General features: G+C 37.5%; 1 protein-coding gene across 2 annotated transcripts in view; it reads right to left on the bottom strand.

The window, feature by feature from the left end:
- Positions 1 to 15,708, bottom strand: part of CUBN (cubilin) — a 290,819-nt gene that overhangs the window by 54,229 nt on the left and 220,882 nt on the right. For both annotated transcript variants that reach the window (XM_021675689.2, XM_021675690.2), the window contains 3 exons: positions 14,546 to 14,733; positions 10,912 to 11,068; positions 9,206 to 9,355 (listed from right to left, as the gene is read on the bottom strand). In XM_021675689.2, the coding sequence (XP_021531364.2) occupies positions 9,206 to 9,355; positions 10,912 to 11,068; positions 14,546 to 14,733 (495 nt within the window). The remainder of the gene's footprint in view (positions 1 to 9,205; positions 9,356 to 10,911; positions 11,069 to 14,545; positions 14,734 to 15,708) is intronic.

The raw sequence follows: 15,708 nt of genomic DNA, 5'->3' as shown, positions 1-15,708 counted from the left end.
AACAATAGTAGTGTAAGAGTTTAAGGACTATAAATATATATTATTGTTTTGTTTTCTAATTATATGTAAATATATGCTCCAGCCTTCCATCCCCCAAAGAAAAATATAAAACAAAATAAACAAGAAATTAAAAAGACATTTACTACTACAACATATCCAGTGATTTTTATAGGTGAACATATACTGTTAAAATATTAACTGGGATCATACCTAATTTTAATAATATGAAATGACACCCATATTGTAACTTAATTTGTATTAATATGAAATGATATTCATCATGCATTAAACGATTAAATATTCTTCTAAAACATTATATTAGGTCTGGATGTGGTGGCTCACACATGTAATCCCAACATTTTGGGAGGCTGAGGTGGGTGGATCACCTGAGGACAGGGGTTCAAGACCAGCCTTGCCAACATAGCAAAACCCCAGCTCTATTAAAAATACAAAAATTAGCTGAATGTGGTGGTGTATGCCTGTAGTCCCAGCTACTCAAGAGGCTGAGGCAGGAGAATCGCTTGAACCCAGGAGACGGAGGTTGTGGTGAGCTGAGATTGCACCACTTCACTCCAGCCTGAGTGACAGAGCAAGAATCCATCTCAAATAAAATAAAACAAAATAAAACATTATATAATTATGAAGGAATGGAAAAAACCAGAACTGCTTTTGCACCAACCTAAAATGTTAATGCCTATATCAAATTCCAACATATAGGCATCCCATCTCACGTTCCATCAATCCCCTATTGCTTGAAATTCTATATTCTCCACATTTCTGTAAATGAAAATATTGTTGAAGCAAACATTCCTATACATAAATATTTGAGGAAGTTTTTCATTACTTCATCAGAATAAGTATTTAGAAGTTAGATACTGCACTAAGGTAAGATTCTTTTTCAGGTTATCGAACGATCCCTAGATGGGTGTTGCCGACCTATTCTCCCACAGCATTTTAGGCATTCGACATTCTTCCCAATTCTATGTTTTCATTGCCCCATAGGAAAATGTTGCATGCATTAACAATCACTCCAGTCTCATCCTTCCAGTTTATGGCTCTCCCAGCCCTAGACAATTACTAAACTATTTTCTGTCTCTATGGATTTGTCTATTCTGGATATTTCACATGAATAAAATCGTGTAATATGTGACCTTTTGTGGCTGGCTTCTTTTACTTAACATAATGTTTTTGAGGTTCATTCACATTGTAGCATGTGTCAGTACGTCATTCCTCTTTGTGGCTGAATAGTATTCCTTTTTATAGTGATACTGCATTTTGTTTATCTGTTCATCAGCTGACAGACACTTGGTTTGTTTCTACCTTTTGGGTATTATGGGTAATTCTGCTACGAACGTTCATGTGTGAGTTTTTGTGTGGGCACATGCTTTCTATTCTTTTGGGTATATAACTCGAAGTGAAATTATTGGCCCCAAAATTAGGTATGTATTTAATTTTATAAGAAACTGCCAATAGACGCCTCAAAGTGGTTATATCAGAATACATTCTCACCAGGAAAGTGCGGGACTTCCAGTGCTCTGCAGGGATGCCAACATCTGACATTGTCAGTCTTTTTAATTTCAGCCATTCCAGTGCATGTGAAACAGTACCTCACTGTGATATTTAATTTTAATTGTTCTGATGATTAATGTGAAATATTTTTCCCATTTTCATTTACAAACCACAAGAGCAAAACACTTCTATTTCATGGAGATGCTAACTTAAACAGGTATCTAATGATCCACATCACCCAACACACAAAATGTACCTACTTACAAATTCCCCATTGGGAATGACCAAAACTACATTATTTTATATAAGCACATACTATGGCATAGTGGACTCTGAAATGAAACATACTGTTCGCTATTAGAATACTGTTCCTGTAAGAGCATGCTGACAAAATCATTATGCACATTTGCTTTATAATTTCAAGGCTCCTGGCCACTGGCCTTGGTTCAAAGGTGGGCATGTGACCTAACCCAATCCAATAAAGGTGAATTTCAATACCCTTATTTGACATTTGGAAGTTGGATTAGAGGCAGTAGTATGCTGGTAAATATAAAAACCAACTCTGAGGGATTTGTGGCATTTGCCAATTTCCATGGTGCAAATACTCCTACCATAACCAATCTCAAGCTATTAACAAGTCATTAAATGCAGAACAGGAATAGATGAGCAAAATTGACTTTTGCAAGATGGTGCAAGCCAACTCTAGCATACCACGGGATAGAAGCCATCTCTCTTTCTGATGTGAGTGAGGAGTACCCACTGTGAGAACAGCAACCCTACAGCAATGAGAGGAGCCAGCCTTAGGGTGAGGCTCACACTGGAGTAGCACAAAGTAAGAATATAAACAGTCAAATATTTGATGATATAATTAAAATGCTGAGTTAAGAGATCTGAGCACACCCAACTTTGAAACCTTCCAGAATTAAAAACCAATGAATTGCTCCTTTGTGTTTAAACCAGGTTGAATTAACTTTCCTGTTAATAGTGCCATAAAACCTCCTACTGGCTATGGTAGATATTTTTATGATTAGAGTCACTGTTGCTATTGTTTATACAACCCTACCATCCTGATGCCGGTTGATTGATTGATTGATTGCTCCAGTCAATCAACGGCAAGGTATGGCATCAGACCCAATCTGGGCCAATAAGAGGTATTCAAACTGCAACTGAGTAAGAGTCAATGGTAGGAGCCAAAGATGTTAAACTTGAAAAATGTCTGCAGCCTTCTTTCCTGACACATGAAGGAAGCCAGGATACCATAAGGGAAATCATGAAGGGAAGCCAGGCTACCATGAGATGAAATCACTCAGTATCTTTCTTATAAACCTACTTTATATCAAAGCTAACTTGAAGATAATTTGCCACCCAAAGAACCTTGACAAATACTTTTTTAATTTGCCACCCAAAGAACCTTGACAAATACTTTTAAAAAATATATCTGTACATGAAAGTTGCCACCCCTTCTTAAATCATTTTAAGAGCACATTCAGCTCCTTAGCTAAGTTTCTATTAAGCCTGCAGAAATCTTGAGGTAGGTATCAAGATATACATTTTTAAATGAACCTCAAAGAATTCCCTTATTGTGAAAACCCTGGAATAGAAATATTTCTAATTGGACATAAATCTACAAATTGAAAGTATGAAAGACCTTCAATGGCCTTTTCATGTAATTAGAAGCAATATGATGTTGGAAAAAGAGGACAAAAAAGAAATAAATTAAACTCAGATTCATGGTTTGAATATTGCCAAATTATGTACATTAGTTATGACCTCAGTATTTGTCTTTAAGACATCAAAAACTCCACCAGAATTTTAAAAATTCAAAGTAGATGAGTTTGAGAACAAAATAATTGAGCATTAGTTATAGAAATATCTTTATTTAGCAACAATATGTCAAGTTATAAAACCAAAATCACAGAATGCAGGGAAAAATTGCTGATGCTGGATTGAAATCTTGGTCCCATATTTGATCAAATAGGCTGCTATGCATGTGTTCTTTAAGTATTAAAGAGTTAATCGTTAAATTATTGGGATAATGATGTAGACAAAGTGGCAGTTGTCTTAGAAAACTGTGAAAAGGCTGTGAAATGGAAGGTTAAGTGTGACTTATACTTGATTATGTTGCCAAATAGTTGATTAAAGGAACTAGTTGAAATACAGAAAGTTCATTCACGAAATGGCAGTGGTACGAGACATAATCAAAACTCATTAACGATGCATAAAATGTCTGTATTGAACCATAAGGAAGCTTGTTGGGGAAATGCAGAGGAAGTCGAGAGGGGATTTTAGATTTTTTTGTAGATGGCAATAGAATATCAACTAACTAAACCAATCATGTAAGACAGTCTGCTTTTTCTCAAAGCCTGATTCAGTAAAATGTAAAAGTTATAATATCTGGCAACTTATTTCATGGATTAAAACATTCTCGTATCCTTTATAGTAGTGATTTCTTTAAGGTAGGATGTTATGCCCTTTCAAATTTTGTTCATAAGAAATCAAACACGTACATAATATCATAAGTTGGGAAAATTACCTAAAGTCCAAGAAAATATCAAAAATTAACATGAACAAACCAATATGCAAGAAAATGAGATATGAGTGTTACTTGGCATTAAGTAATTTACACACATATCATATTCTAAAGTTCTAGATATCCCAACACTGCATTAGATAAAAAATATCAGCAGTGACTGAGATCTATCATCTGTCTGGTTAACTCTGGAGACTGGTCTCCTCAATGGAGGCATGATTCAGAGGAGGGGAGGCACATATAGTATGCAGCTAAGTTCCATTGCGCACGGAGGCCAAACAAAGCAAATTAGAGTGTAACACAGGAAAACAAGGGGTTTCACAGAAGCTACACCATCTGCTCTAGTGCTCTGCCAATTTGAATAAAACATCAACAGGAAACATTTCAAGAAGACCATTGCCCACTTTTTTCTAAAGTAATGTGGAATGCGAGTACATTCTGAATTATTTAGAAACAATTGAGAAAGCAAAGACAAGAAACAGTAGTGGAGCGGTACCAGTTTTTTAAAAATTTAAATAGGAGGAAATAAACTGCCAAAACTCATTTACTGTGCTTCTTGATGGGGAAAAAAGTGGAAAAGAAAAATCTAGAACTAATTTCTTTTTTTTTCACTTTTTTAAGTTTTCTATTAGATATAATCCATTAACTGAGACTTATAAATTAATCAAAGAGAATTTAGGCAAATATTAGGTGTGAATCTGGGCCCACTCCTCTCGGGGCTTTGAAGCCATCTCTAGAGGACAATGAGCAAAGGAATTTGTCCCTTTGGTGCTTACATCTCATGTGCTCAGTCCTGCTTCACCCTCCAAAGTTTTCAAGAATTATTGGATCTGAGAAAAACTGAGTTTACCGTTTACTGCAAGTACGATTTTTAAATTGAGAATTTCTAAATTCCTCATTATCAACAAGGTGCATTAATGTTACTATCCAATTTTAATGAAAGAAAATCAAGGTTTAGAAGACACTGTCTTGCTTCAGTGTGCCTCGTGAAGTGCTTTATCTATGAAGCAAAATAACTGAATGTATAATTCTTTTTTAGCAGATCAAGGGCATCTAGTAGGCCACATAAATAACGAGAACACAAAAGTATATTTTGGGACTGTTCAAGATTTGGAAAAATAAAATAAGCATTTATTTAATAATACCAGATTCCAAAATAAGGGCAAACATCAATAGTCTATAGTTCATGGAATGTCTAGTATTGGAAATGTAAAAATAATAAGAAAGTTAGAACAATTTAGACCAACATTAAACTTAGAACAACCTACTTTGTGGTAAGCAGAAAGTAGGTCACTGAGCCTTTGTAACCTAAGAGTAGCACATGGTTCAACAATCTGTATTTTTCCCTTCATAGTAAAACCTTCCCTAAGCAGTTGTCAATGTTTAGTTGCAATGAAGGGACAAGCGTGTTTCTTCACAGTATTTTGTAGCCTGGGATAGCACATCTTTTCCTTACCAATTTCACCTTTTGTGCTAATGGTCTGCAAGGATGACAGATCTAGAACCGTCATCACCACTTAAGTCAACACTGGCTCTGCTAGGATCCTGGGCTCAGAAATGCCTGGCCATTTGAATAGAGTCTCTCAGAAACAGTTCCAAGTGACTATAGTAGCTGAAAGGCCAAGGCTCCTTCACTAAGGCTATGACCTTCCTGGAGAGCAATTCTCAGTTTCATCACAATATATGGCACATGAATCCCTCAGGCTCACTTTAGAAGGGCTGGGGAAAGGTTACTTTTACTGTAACTAGTGAATCTCTAGCTTGGTAATGGTATTCGATAAATGTCAGCATTGATATGGTTAAGGATAAGAATCTCATCATACAATAAATTTGATTAATGTCACCCTTTTAGGGTATCACCATAATTCAACAAATCTATAGCCAGAAATTACTCATGAAGCAGTTTGAAAATGCTGAACACTTGAACACTGGAAATGCCACAGGGCATTATCGTAAGGATATCATCTTAGAAAATAATCAGTCTTCCACTGGGTGAGGATTGGCTAGTCCATTAGTGGAAGCAGAAATCATTTAATCTAACATTATCTGACTTTCAGAACTACTACTACTATATATATATATATATATATATATATATATATATATATATGAAACACACACAGGCATACACACACACACACACACACACACACACACACACAGCCAAGTGCTATACATATAAAGCAAGTATCAGAAAGAAAGGTGAAGTAATTTGCACAAAGTCACACGAACAGCAGTAAGTGGCCGACCTGGCATTAAGAACCATCCTAAATGCTGTGCTCACCTCCTCTCTACTACACTGAGATATTCCAGCGTTGTTCCCTTTATCCCACCTGGTCAGTTGCGCTCAGGGAGCTGTCTGAGGTCAGTATAGAGTCCCTTATCATAATACATATACCACTGGTATCAGCAGTGCTTTCTGTGGCTTTATAGTACAATTACCAGCCTCCATTCTTAGTCTGAATGCTATGGGCATGTGATATGCATGTGTTTATTTAACTTAATGAGTACAAACACAAAATCCAAGCCACATGATTTTCCCCTGCTATTAAAATAATGATCAATTATAAAAATAATATAAAAGCTATAAAGAAGAAAATAGGCTGGGCATGGTGGCTCACGCCTGTAATCCCAGCACTTTGGGAGGACAAGGAAGGCAGATCACAAGGTCAAGAGTTCGAGACCAGCCTGGCCAACATAGTAAAACCCCATCTCTAGTAAAAATATAAAAAATTAGCTGGGCATGGTGGCGGGCACCCATAATCCTAGCTACTTGGGCAGCCGAGGCAGGAGAATCACTTGAACCTGGGAGGTGGAGGTTGCGGTGAGCCAAGATCATGCCATTGCACTCTAGCCTGGGCAACAGAGTGAGACTCCTTCTCAAAAAAAAAAAAAAAAGAATGAATGAAAGCAAGAAAGCAAGAAGGAAGGAAGAAAGGAAGGAAGGAAGGAAGGAAGGAAGGAAGGAAATAAGCATCTCCTATAACTCTATCACACAGTAGTGACAAGCTTTTAAAGTACTGGTTAATTAGCCTTACAGATTTTATTCACACACATATTATTTTAAAAAGAAAATTGGATCATCTTATACAAACGATTTTACCCTCCCTCAAGCCTTCATACATCATGGGCGTCTTTTTACAGTACTGGGATTTTGTACTAGCAAACGCTGCAAAGATGATATTTTACTTTATATTCCATTTTTACAGTGACATACATTGATTTATACTTGGCATTGTTTTAAGCAAACACATGTGCCAAAAATTACAGCTGCAGAGATGTAGGAAAAGGCAGTGAGGTCATAGGAAAAAGGATTAAGTAAGAAAGGCTTTGTTAAATTTATCCACTTATGAGTTCTGACATGTCATTTTTATTTTTATAAACCATAAATTTTCCAGATGTTGAATGCTATAGAACATTTTGCAAAGCGTAACTATCCATTGCCATGACAGGCTAACCCAAGACTAAGAAATTTCAAATATACCGAGGCAGCTTGACAAATTTGCAGATAAATTGTGGTTTAGAAATAGAAAGGTAATTTGTTTAAAAAAATTATTAATATGATTATGAGTAGTTGAAAATACCCATCTATTTGAAGGGATTTCCATTCCACAGGGTCATAGCATCCATCAAACATCAAATTGTGTCTACTGTCAGTCAACGCCCAGCTCAAATCAGCAACTCCACTGTTCCTTCTGCTGACAGCCCATTCCCTAGAGGGGGAGAATGACACAGAGGGGCGCTTGTGGCCAGGAACTCAGGCACTAAGATGAAAATGACCAAGAGGAAGCAGATGAAAGAACACCCCATGGTAATATTTAATAAAAGCAGGGCACATATATTAATTTTATTAATTCACTCACTCATTCAATATTTGTTGAACACCTATGTTGACTCGACAAGACAGTTTTTCTCACTGGTTTGGCTAACAGCATGTGCATGAATGTGGGTGTGTGTATGCACATGTATGTGTATAAACTTTAAACACAAGTGAATAAATTAAAAGCTACATTAACATGAAATGTTTCAGACTTATTTTCTTTAAGCAATTTATGCAATGCTTGAGTTCTTAAAGTTCTTTCACTATTTTTTTTTAAACTTCTGGATGGAATACATAGAATAATACTTGTAATCTTTAAAAACTGGATGAAATTTTAATCATGTTTACATTAAATCTACTCTGCAACGTATTTTCAATATTTTCTTTAAATGATGATTTTTAGACTTCTGCCTCTACTCACTCCTCATTCATTTCTGAAGAATCAATTAGAGTTCACTTAAGAATAAACCTATCTTCCATGTCTATTAGCAAAAGACAAGAGATAAGTTTTGTCAAGGATGTGGAGAACAGGGAACTTTTCCTTGTACACTCTGGATGGGAATGTAAATTAGTGAAGCCATTATGGAAAAATGCATGGCAGTTTCCCAAAACATTAAAAATAGAACTACCATATGATCCAGCAAGTTCACTTCTGGGCATAGATCCAGAGGAAATCAAATCCATGTGCCAGAGAGATATCTGTACTCTTACGTTCACTGCAGCATGATTCATAATGACCGAGACATGGAATCAACCTGAGTGCCCATCCATGAATGAATGGATAAAGAAAATGTGGTAGATCTACACAACGGAATACTCTTTGACCTTAAAAAAGAATGAAATCTTGTCATTTGTGACAACATGAACGAACCTAGAGGACATTATGCTAAGTGAAATAAGCTACACACAAACACAAATACTGCATGATTTCAGTAGCATGTGGAATCTAAAAATGTCAAACTCATAGAAGTTGAGAGTAGAATGGTGGTTACAAGAGGCTGGTGGGGTATGTGGGAGTGGAGATATAGGATATGCTGGTCAAAGGATACAAAATTTCAGCCAGGAGGAATAAGTTCAGGAGATCTACTGTACAACATGGTGCCTATAGCTAATAACAAGGCTGAGTACCTGAAATACTTGAATACTTGCTGAATACTTAAAAATTTCTAAGAGAGATTTTAAAGGCTCTGACCACAAAAAAATGGTAAGTTTGTGGGTAAGTGAACATGTTAATTAACTGGATTTGGCCATTCTGCAACATACACATATGTCACAACATGTAGTACCCCATATACATACAATTTTTGTCAATTAAAAATAATTTTTTTAAAGAAGAATAAACTTACCTTCTAAGTGGAAAGACACAAAAGTCAAGAGGACCACGGACAGAGGATTAGCCTCTATGACATAGGTGCAGTTCATGTTGTTGTCATATTGTTTTGGGTAATTTGGAGAAATGATGTAACCTGAAGGGCCAGTGAAATAACTTCCACATCCTATGTGGAAACAAAAAGTCATCATCAGACTATTTCTTTTCTCATGTGAAGTATCTATTTTGTCAGTGAAGGAAAGATACATTTTCTGAAATTCTCTAGAGATATAGTTCCCTGAGATATTCCAAATGGAAGAAGCAAGAACAAAGAGAATAAAGCTCTGATTTAAAAACATACATATGTGCATAATAAGAACATTATATATTTTTAGAAAATGCTGCAGAGTTTTATGGACTGAATCCTAGAAATACTACCACAAATCCACTGTAAATCCCATAATATTAAGATATTAAAAAAGGATAAATTAGCAAAGATCTAATATGGTTTACATAGATAAACCAGTAAAACTGATCAAAAATGATTTGTATCTGATTAGTACTTTACACACTTAATGTTTTTAAAATGTCTTATTATTAGAAAATTGCTATTTTTGTTACCATTGTAATCTAGCCAGAACAACGGTTGCTTTTAAAAACCAGTTGGATTTATTAACACCAACTCTTACCAAATTCTTACATGCATCCCTCGTTTTCAAAACAAAAAGAAATGTCTTTTCACCACGAAAATGATTTGTTTTCATATAACCATTGACTAATTAATCCACTTCACTCTCTGATCTATCAAGCATGAAAATATCTCTATCCTTTAAAATTGACATTAAAACACACACAATACACATTAAACAACTTGACATTAAAACACACACTTACACAGTGGACCACCTACAGACTAAGATTTCGTCTGGGGTTGTCTTTTGGTACTTCCTTTCCAGCACTCTCTGATTCAGGTCTGAAATACCCATCTATTGGATTATTTCCTCTAATTCCTTTCCTCAAACTTTTTCCTAAACAGTGGTTTGCCACGAGTGGCTACTTGATTTTATTTGGCCAACAGGAACACGCCTTTGCTTCTCTTACTTGAGAACTGCTACATTTCCCACTAATCTAATAGTGTACAGTAGTTAGAAAAGTAGATCCATCCTTCCTAACTGAAATTAGGAAGGAACATTCTCAAAGAAATTCTCAACAGATTTTTTTAGAATTAGATCCATCCTTCCTAACCGAAATTAGGAAGGGACATTCTCAAAGAAACTGGCTCCCAAAGTTGACTGAGCATGAGAACCCTCTGGATGACAGTTAAAACATGCAAGACCTCACTCATGGAAATTCTGAATTCAGACAGGTCTAGGGCGAGGTCCAGGAATCTGCATGTGTTTCAAGCCCCCAGGGGATTTTGTGGTCAAGGTGCCACAGGCCAGGCACACTGGTTGCTTACTGACTAACTAGCCACCTGCGCTTCTGCCCAGTATCAGCCCACTCTGGGTTCCAGGCTTATTTCTAGAAGTTGGCTAGTGCCCCTCATGGCTTTTATATCACTTCTCAATTTGGTTCCATTCTCACTGATATTTGGATGAAAGGTGTCTTCTCAGAATTAGGTGACTCATCCTCACCATAGATCTCATGCACCCCATCTAGACCCCCAGGTTTAGCCAACCCTGTCTGCCTGCAACAACCACATTCCCTCCAAGACTTCTGGGTCTGGTTCTTAGGGCTACTTACGGCTAACAAAGGATGCAGAGAAGCCCTGGGCTGATGCCTCCTGAGACTGGAAGACGGCAGTGAATCTGTTACTTGGTATGATGATGGGACCCGGAGCCACGTTCCCACAGCCGGTGGCTAGCAGGGCTTTGTCGACCTCCACAGTTCCTGCCCACACCTAGCAGGGCCATACACAGAACTTTAATGCTGGAGGGTTTCCCATCAATATTTTAATGCACTTAGGTTTCAAAATAATGGCACTCACACATATCCAGAACTAAGCACAAGAGTAGATAAAACACAGACAAATCTGCAGTATTTTCTTTTGAGAATAATTTTTTAAATTATACTTTAAGTTCTGGGGTACATGTGCAAAATGCGCAGGTTTGTTACATAGGTATAAATGTACCATGACGGTTTGCTGCATCCATCACCTTGTCATCTACATTAGGTATTTCTCCTCATGCTATCCCTCCCCTAGCCCCCCCACCACCTGCTTATACCTCCCCTAGCCCCCCACCCCCTGATAGACCCTAGTGTGTGATGTTCCCCTCCCTGTGCCCATGTGTTCTCATTGTTACTCATCCTTTTTCATGGCTGCATAGTATTCCATGGTGTATATGTGCCACATTTTCTTTATCCAGTCTATCACTGATGGGCATTTGGGTTGGTTCCAAGTCCTTGCTATTGTGAACAGTGCCACAATAAACATACATGTGCATGTGTCTTTATAATAGAATGATTTATCATCCTTTGGGTATATATGCAGCAATGGGATTGCAGGATCAAACAGTATTTCTATTTCTAGATCCTTGAGGAATTGCTAAACTGTCTTCCACAATGGTTGAACTAATTTTTTTAAAGTCGCTTTTGAAATAGCATGTCCCATTCTTGACTTCTCTAAGGAGACAGCATTCCTTTTTGCATAGCTGGGTGGTGATTTTTTTTAATCCAGCTTCCTGGGTCACTGTTCGGTTTCCTCTTAACTTCTAGTTGCCCTGACCTAGCCAAGCTTCCCGGGTGCTGTGGGAGACAGAGGAGCCAGGTGGGTTCGCTAGCACTCAGCCCTGCTCCTAAAAGGGTGGCAAACTGTAGTCACAGCTGCACAACCTCACCAAGCAAGAGGCATATTGTGGCGCATGAAGAAAGTGGACATGAATTCCAAGAATACGTATAATCAGCATGAACTGGAATAAATCAGAACACGTCTTGGCTGTGTTGAACTGTAAGGTCCATTTTGATGAAAGGCTGACATCAAATCAGTGTGTGCTATTCACCAAAGACTGGGTTGGCAACTCCCAGGTAGACCTGGGCTGTCACTTAATTGGTCTGGCCACCTCAAGTGACCAGACATATATACTCATGGAAAAAACAGTTGCTGGAAAATAAATGGTGAGCACCAAAATTCCAAATCAAACCAATTCTTAACAGTCCAGGGAAAAACAGAGACATTAATCACAGAATCATAAATTTACATGCAAAATTCCAGCTATAAGACAAGACTGTGTTGATCTAGTTTGTTGGGTTTTTTTCAGTGTATTTTCTCTTTGTTGTTCAGATTGGGTGAATTCCATTGTTCTACCCTCAAGTTCATTGATTCTATTCTCTGTCATCTTCATGCTACTATTGAGCCTATTCAGCAAATTCTTTATTTCTGTTACTGTTTTTTCAGTTCTATAATTGCTATTTAGTTCTTTATTACAACCACCATTTCTTTGCTGATATTTTCTATTCGTTTCAAGAAAACTCATCAGTGATTGTTGAAGCATGTTTATGGAATCTACTTCAACATTCTTGTCATATAGTTCAACATCTGATTTATCACTGTTGACATCACTTGATTCTTTTCTCTTTCAAGTTGTGATGTTCTTGATTCCTGATGTTTCTTTCCGATTGTATCCTGGACATGTTATTTATTATGTTAGGAGACTTTAGGTCCTATTTAAATCTTTTATTTTAGCAGACAGTCGCCCTGTTTATTTTTTCCATGTGGCCTTGCATATTTTGTGGGCTATGGTTCCAGTGGTTCTTCAGTGTTCAGAGTCTGTGTGGTGTACTTTTGGTCTGCTTGGTTTAATGGTGCTGCTGGGGCTCCTACTAGTTCTTACTGGTGCTACCTGAGGGGCTCTGTGTGTTTCTCAATTGGAGGTAAAGGGTACAGTAATTCTCCCCTACCAATGGCCCCCGGGTACCTCAATGTCTCTGGACAGAAGAGGAGTATGTCTGGCATGTGGGGACAAAGAGGCTTCCCAGATGGGGCCACTTTCTGTGACTGGGACCCATTTTTCCAGTCCCACCTGCCCTGGTGTCTCTGGGTGAGTGAAGAGAATCTCAGTTTTCCGGGTGTGAAGTGGCTCCCTGCAGCGGCTACGTGCCAAAGCTGGGTCCCTTTACTGGTTTCACCCACCCACACAGCATCTCTGGACAGAAACAGGTATCTCAGGCCCTGCAGGAGAAGACGAGTACTTCCCATGGCCACTTATTTTTGGTAGGATTCCTAATCCATCCCACTCGCCAGCAGCACTGGGCTTGCCTGATGTTGTCAGAGGGACCCCCATTCAATCCAGAGGAGGAATGAGCCTAGGCCATTTCCCACATTCCAGTTTTACAATCAGAGCATTTGAAAGCTTTACTTAAGTCTGAATACTTGATATTGATTCATCTCATGAGAAGAGAGTTCAATTATTTCATGGAGAAAGCAATTAAGAAAAGTACATATTAAATGTGTTTTGTTATACACATATGTTATATACACATGTTATATACATATGAGATTTTCATTTAAACAGTAAGCATGGATCAATGAGATATAAAACATCATTCGAGAGATGATATGAAGTAGTAACACTGACAATAAAAGCCACCTGGACTCATCAAGTGATTTTTATATTCCAAGTACTTAGCACTGCCTATGTTATTACATCAGATTACCTCCAATGCTTAAACGGCCCTACTAAAGAAGGAATCGTGCTCTTGATTTTACAGCTGAGTAACTTAAAGGCCAATTGTTTAATTAGCTCCGAGAAGAACATGCAGGTGGTAAGTGTGAGAGATATGAATGGAGGGCTGACATGACCAGCCTTATTTCCACTGGAGAGGCACAGTGAAAATAAGGCACTCTTTCTGTATAAGGTATACCTTTTAGAGACATAACTTAGAAGCAGCAAAATAGCACAGACGAAATGAATTTCTAAGACAGTCATCAGTCACAAGTCAGTGAAAAGGGACAAGCCAATGCCACATGCGCAGAATTTATAACTTTAGAGAAAGAGACTTGCTCTCCTGATGCCATTTCCATCATTTTTACATGGGTTCTCACGGTCTTTTCAGCCTGTGGGCTCCTAAGGCCCAAGGTGAGGCTGGCTTTAGCTTCTTCTTCAGGGTTCTGTAATTTTTGTAGCATGCTTTAAATTGTGCCTGTGACAGTGCCCTACATTATAAAGGGCATTTTCCCTTTAGGATCTATTAGAAAAGTAAGAAAGAAAAGAAATTCTAACATCTAACAGCCGAGGTTTCTCACTTTCTCACTTTTCATCCAAGGAATGAATCCAGGCAGCAAAATATTCTTACTTTGAGAGACCATGAATCATTTCTAGCTTAAACGCTAATGTTCAAAAACCAACTTGGCTCCAATGAAATGAACGAGTGTACTAACCTTCACGAAGCTATTCTGACATTGTCCATCACCGCTGGGGATTAGGAAGTTGTTGTCAAAGCTGATCTCCAAGTGTTTACTTTGGTGAGTAATGACTGTCCAGGAACATCTGCTGTTTTCAGGAAAATTCTGAGGCCAGTGAGGGGATCTGATTGTACCATTATCTGAATGAAATATTCCACCACAACCTGAAATATTACCATGTAAAAAGCCATCAATCTGCAAGGAAAGTAATTTTGGAAACTCAAGGCTGCTACAGAAGGAACATTTCTAAATGTGAGATTTCAGTTCATCATTTTTTACAAGTGATCATCTTCCAGGCAGGTGCACAGCAAGCTCTCTCCATAAATGCAAAGGTGAGTTAAATTGAGAGGAAACTTCAGCTGTTACAGTTTTGTTACAGTGATATTGAACTCAACTGAGACCACTAATCCTTGCCATAAAGAGTATAGACTTCCATCTTGTCTTCAAACAATAGCTGTAATTTTATTCTCTTTGAGGCTATGTAGTATACGTAACCTGGCAATGCTAAGTTCTGTATTTTATTACCATTAACACATGAGAATATAACTCCACACTTCATTTGCGATTTTAACTGCACTAGAGAAAGTGATTTTGAGTTGGGAAAAACTCTTTTATTAAGCAATCTGGCTCATACATATTGAAACTGTCTGATTAATCAAAATTAATTACATGGATCAAAGGAAGAAAAATCCAGAACTATTTTCATACTTTTAAAACACATATTTAAGGGATGACAAAGAAAAATATGAACTTAAAACAAAATGAAGTTAAATTAAAGAGGTGTTCTCTGAATCTTTTGCTGTGAAATCCTTGGAAATCAGGGATTCACCTAAAACTCCCTTCTGTCTTCAACAACAGCCAGTGGTTTTTAATGAGGGAAAGTCTGACTCAATCTACAAAGAGCTTCATAATGACTGTGACTCTACCAGAAATAATTGTCTTGTGTGCTATTCAAGATTTACAGAAATCCCAAATAAAGTATCTGATACAAGTCCTAATATTTTCTGAGAATTTTCACAATGCTTATACTTTCTATGCACAAAAACTGTTCTTTTAGAATGAGATCTGTCCTATTTTGACTCAGTACCCATGTACTACAGCATTTGTTCTAAATCACAAATCTTATCTTGTCACCTTCC

This window comes from Aotus nancymaae, unplaced genomic scaffold (genome assembly GCF_030222135.1).
Source record: "Aotus nancymaae isolate 86718 unplaced genomic scaffold, 86718_ANA_hifiasm-v0.15.2.pri h1tg000077l, whole genome shotgun sequence".
Taxonomy (NCBI): domain Eukaryota; kingdom Metazoa; phylum Chordata; class Mammalia; order Primates; family Aotidae; genus Aotus; species Aotus nancymaae.
The sequence above is the reverse complement of the archived record's forward strand: the minus strand, read 5'-3'. Positions and strand labels throughout refer to the sequence as shown.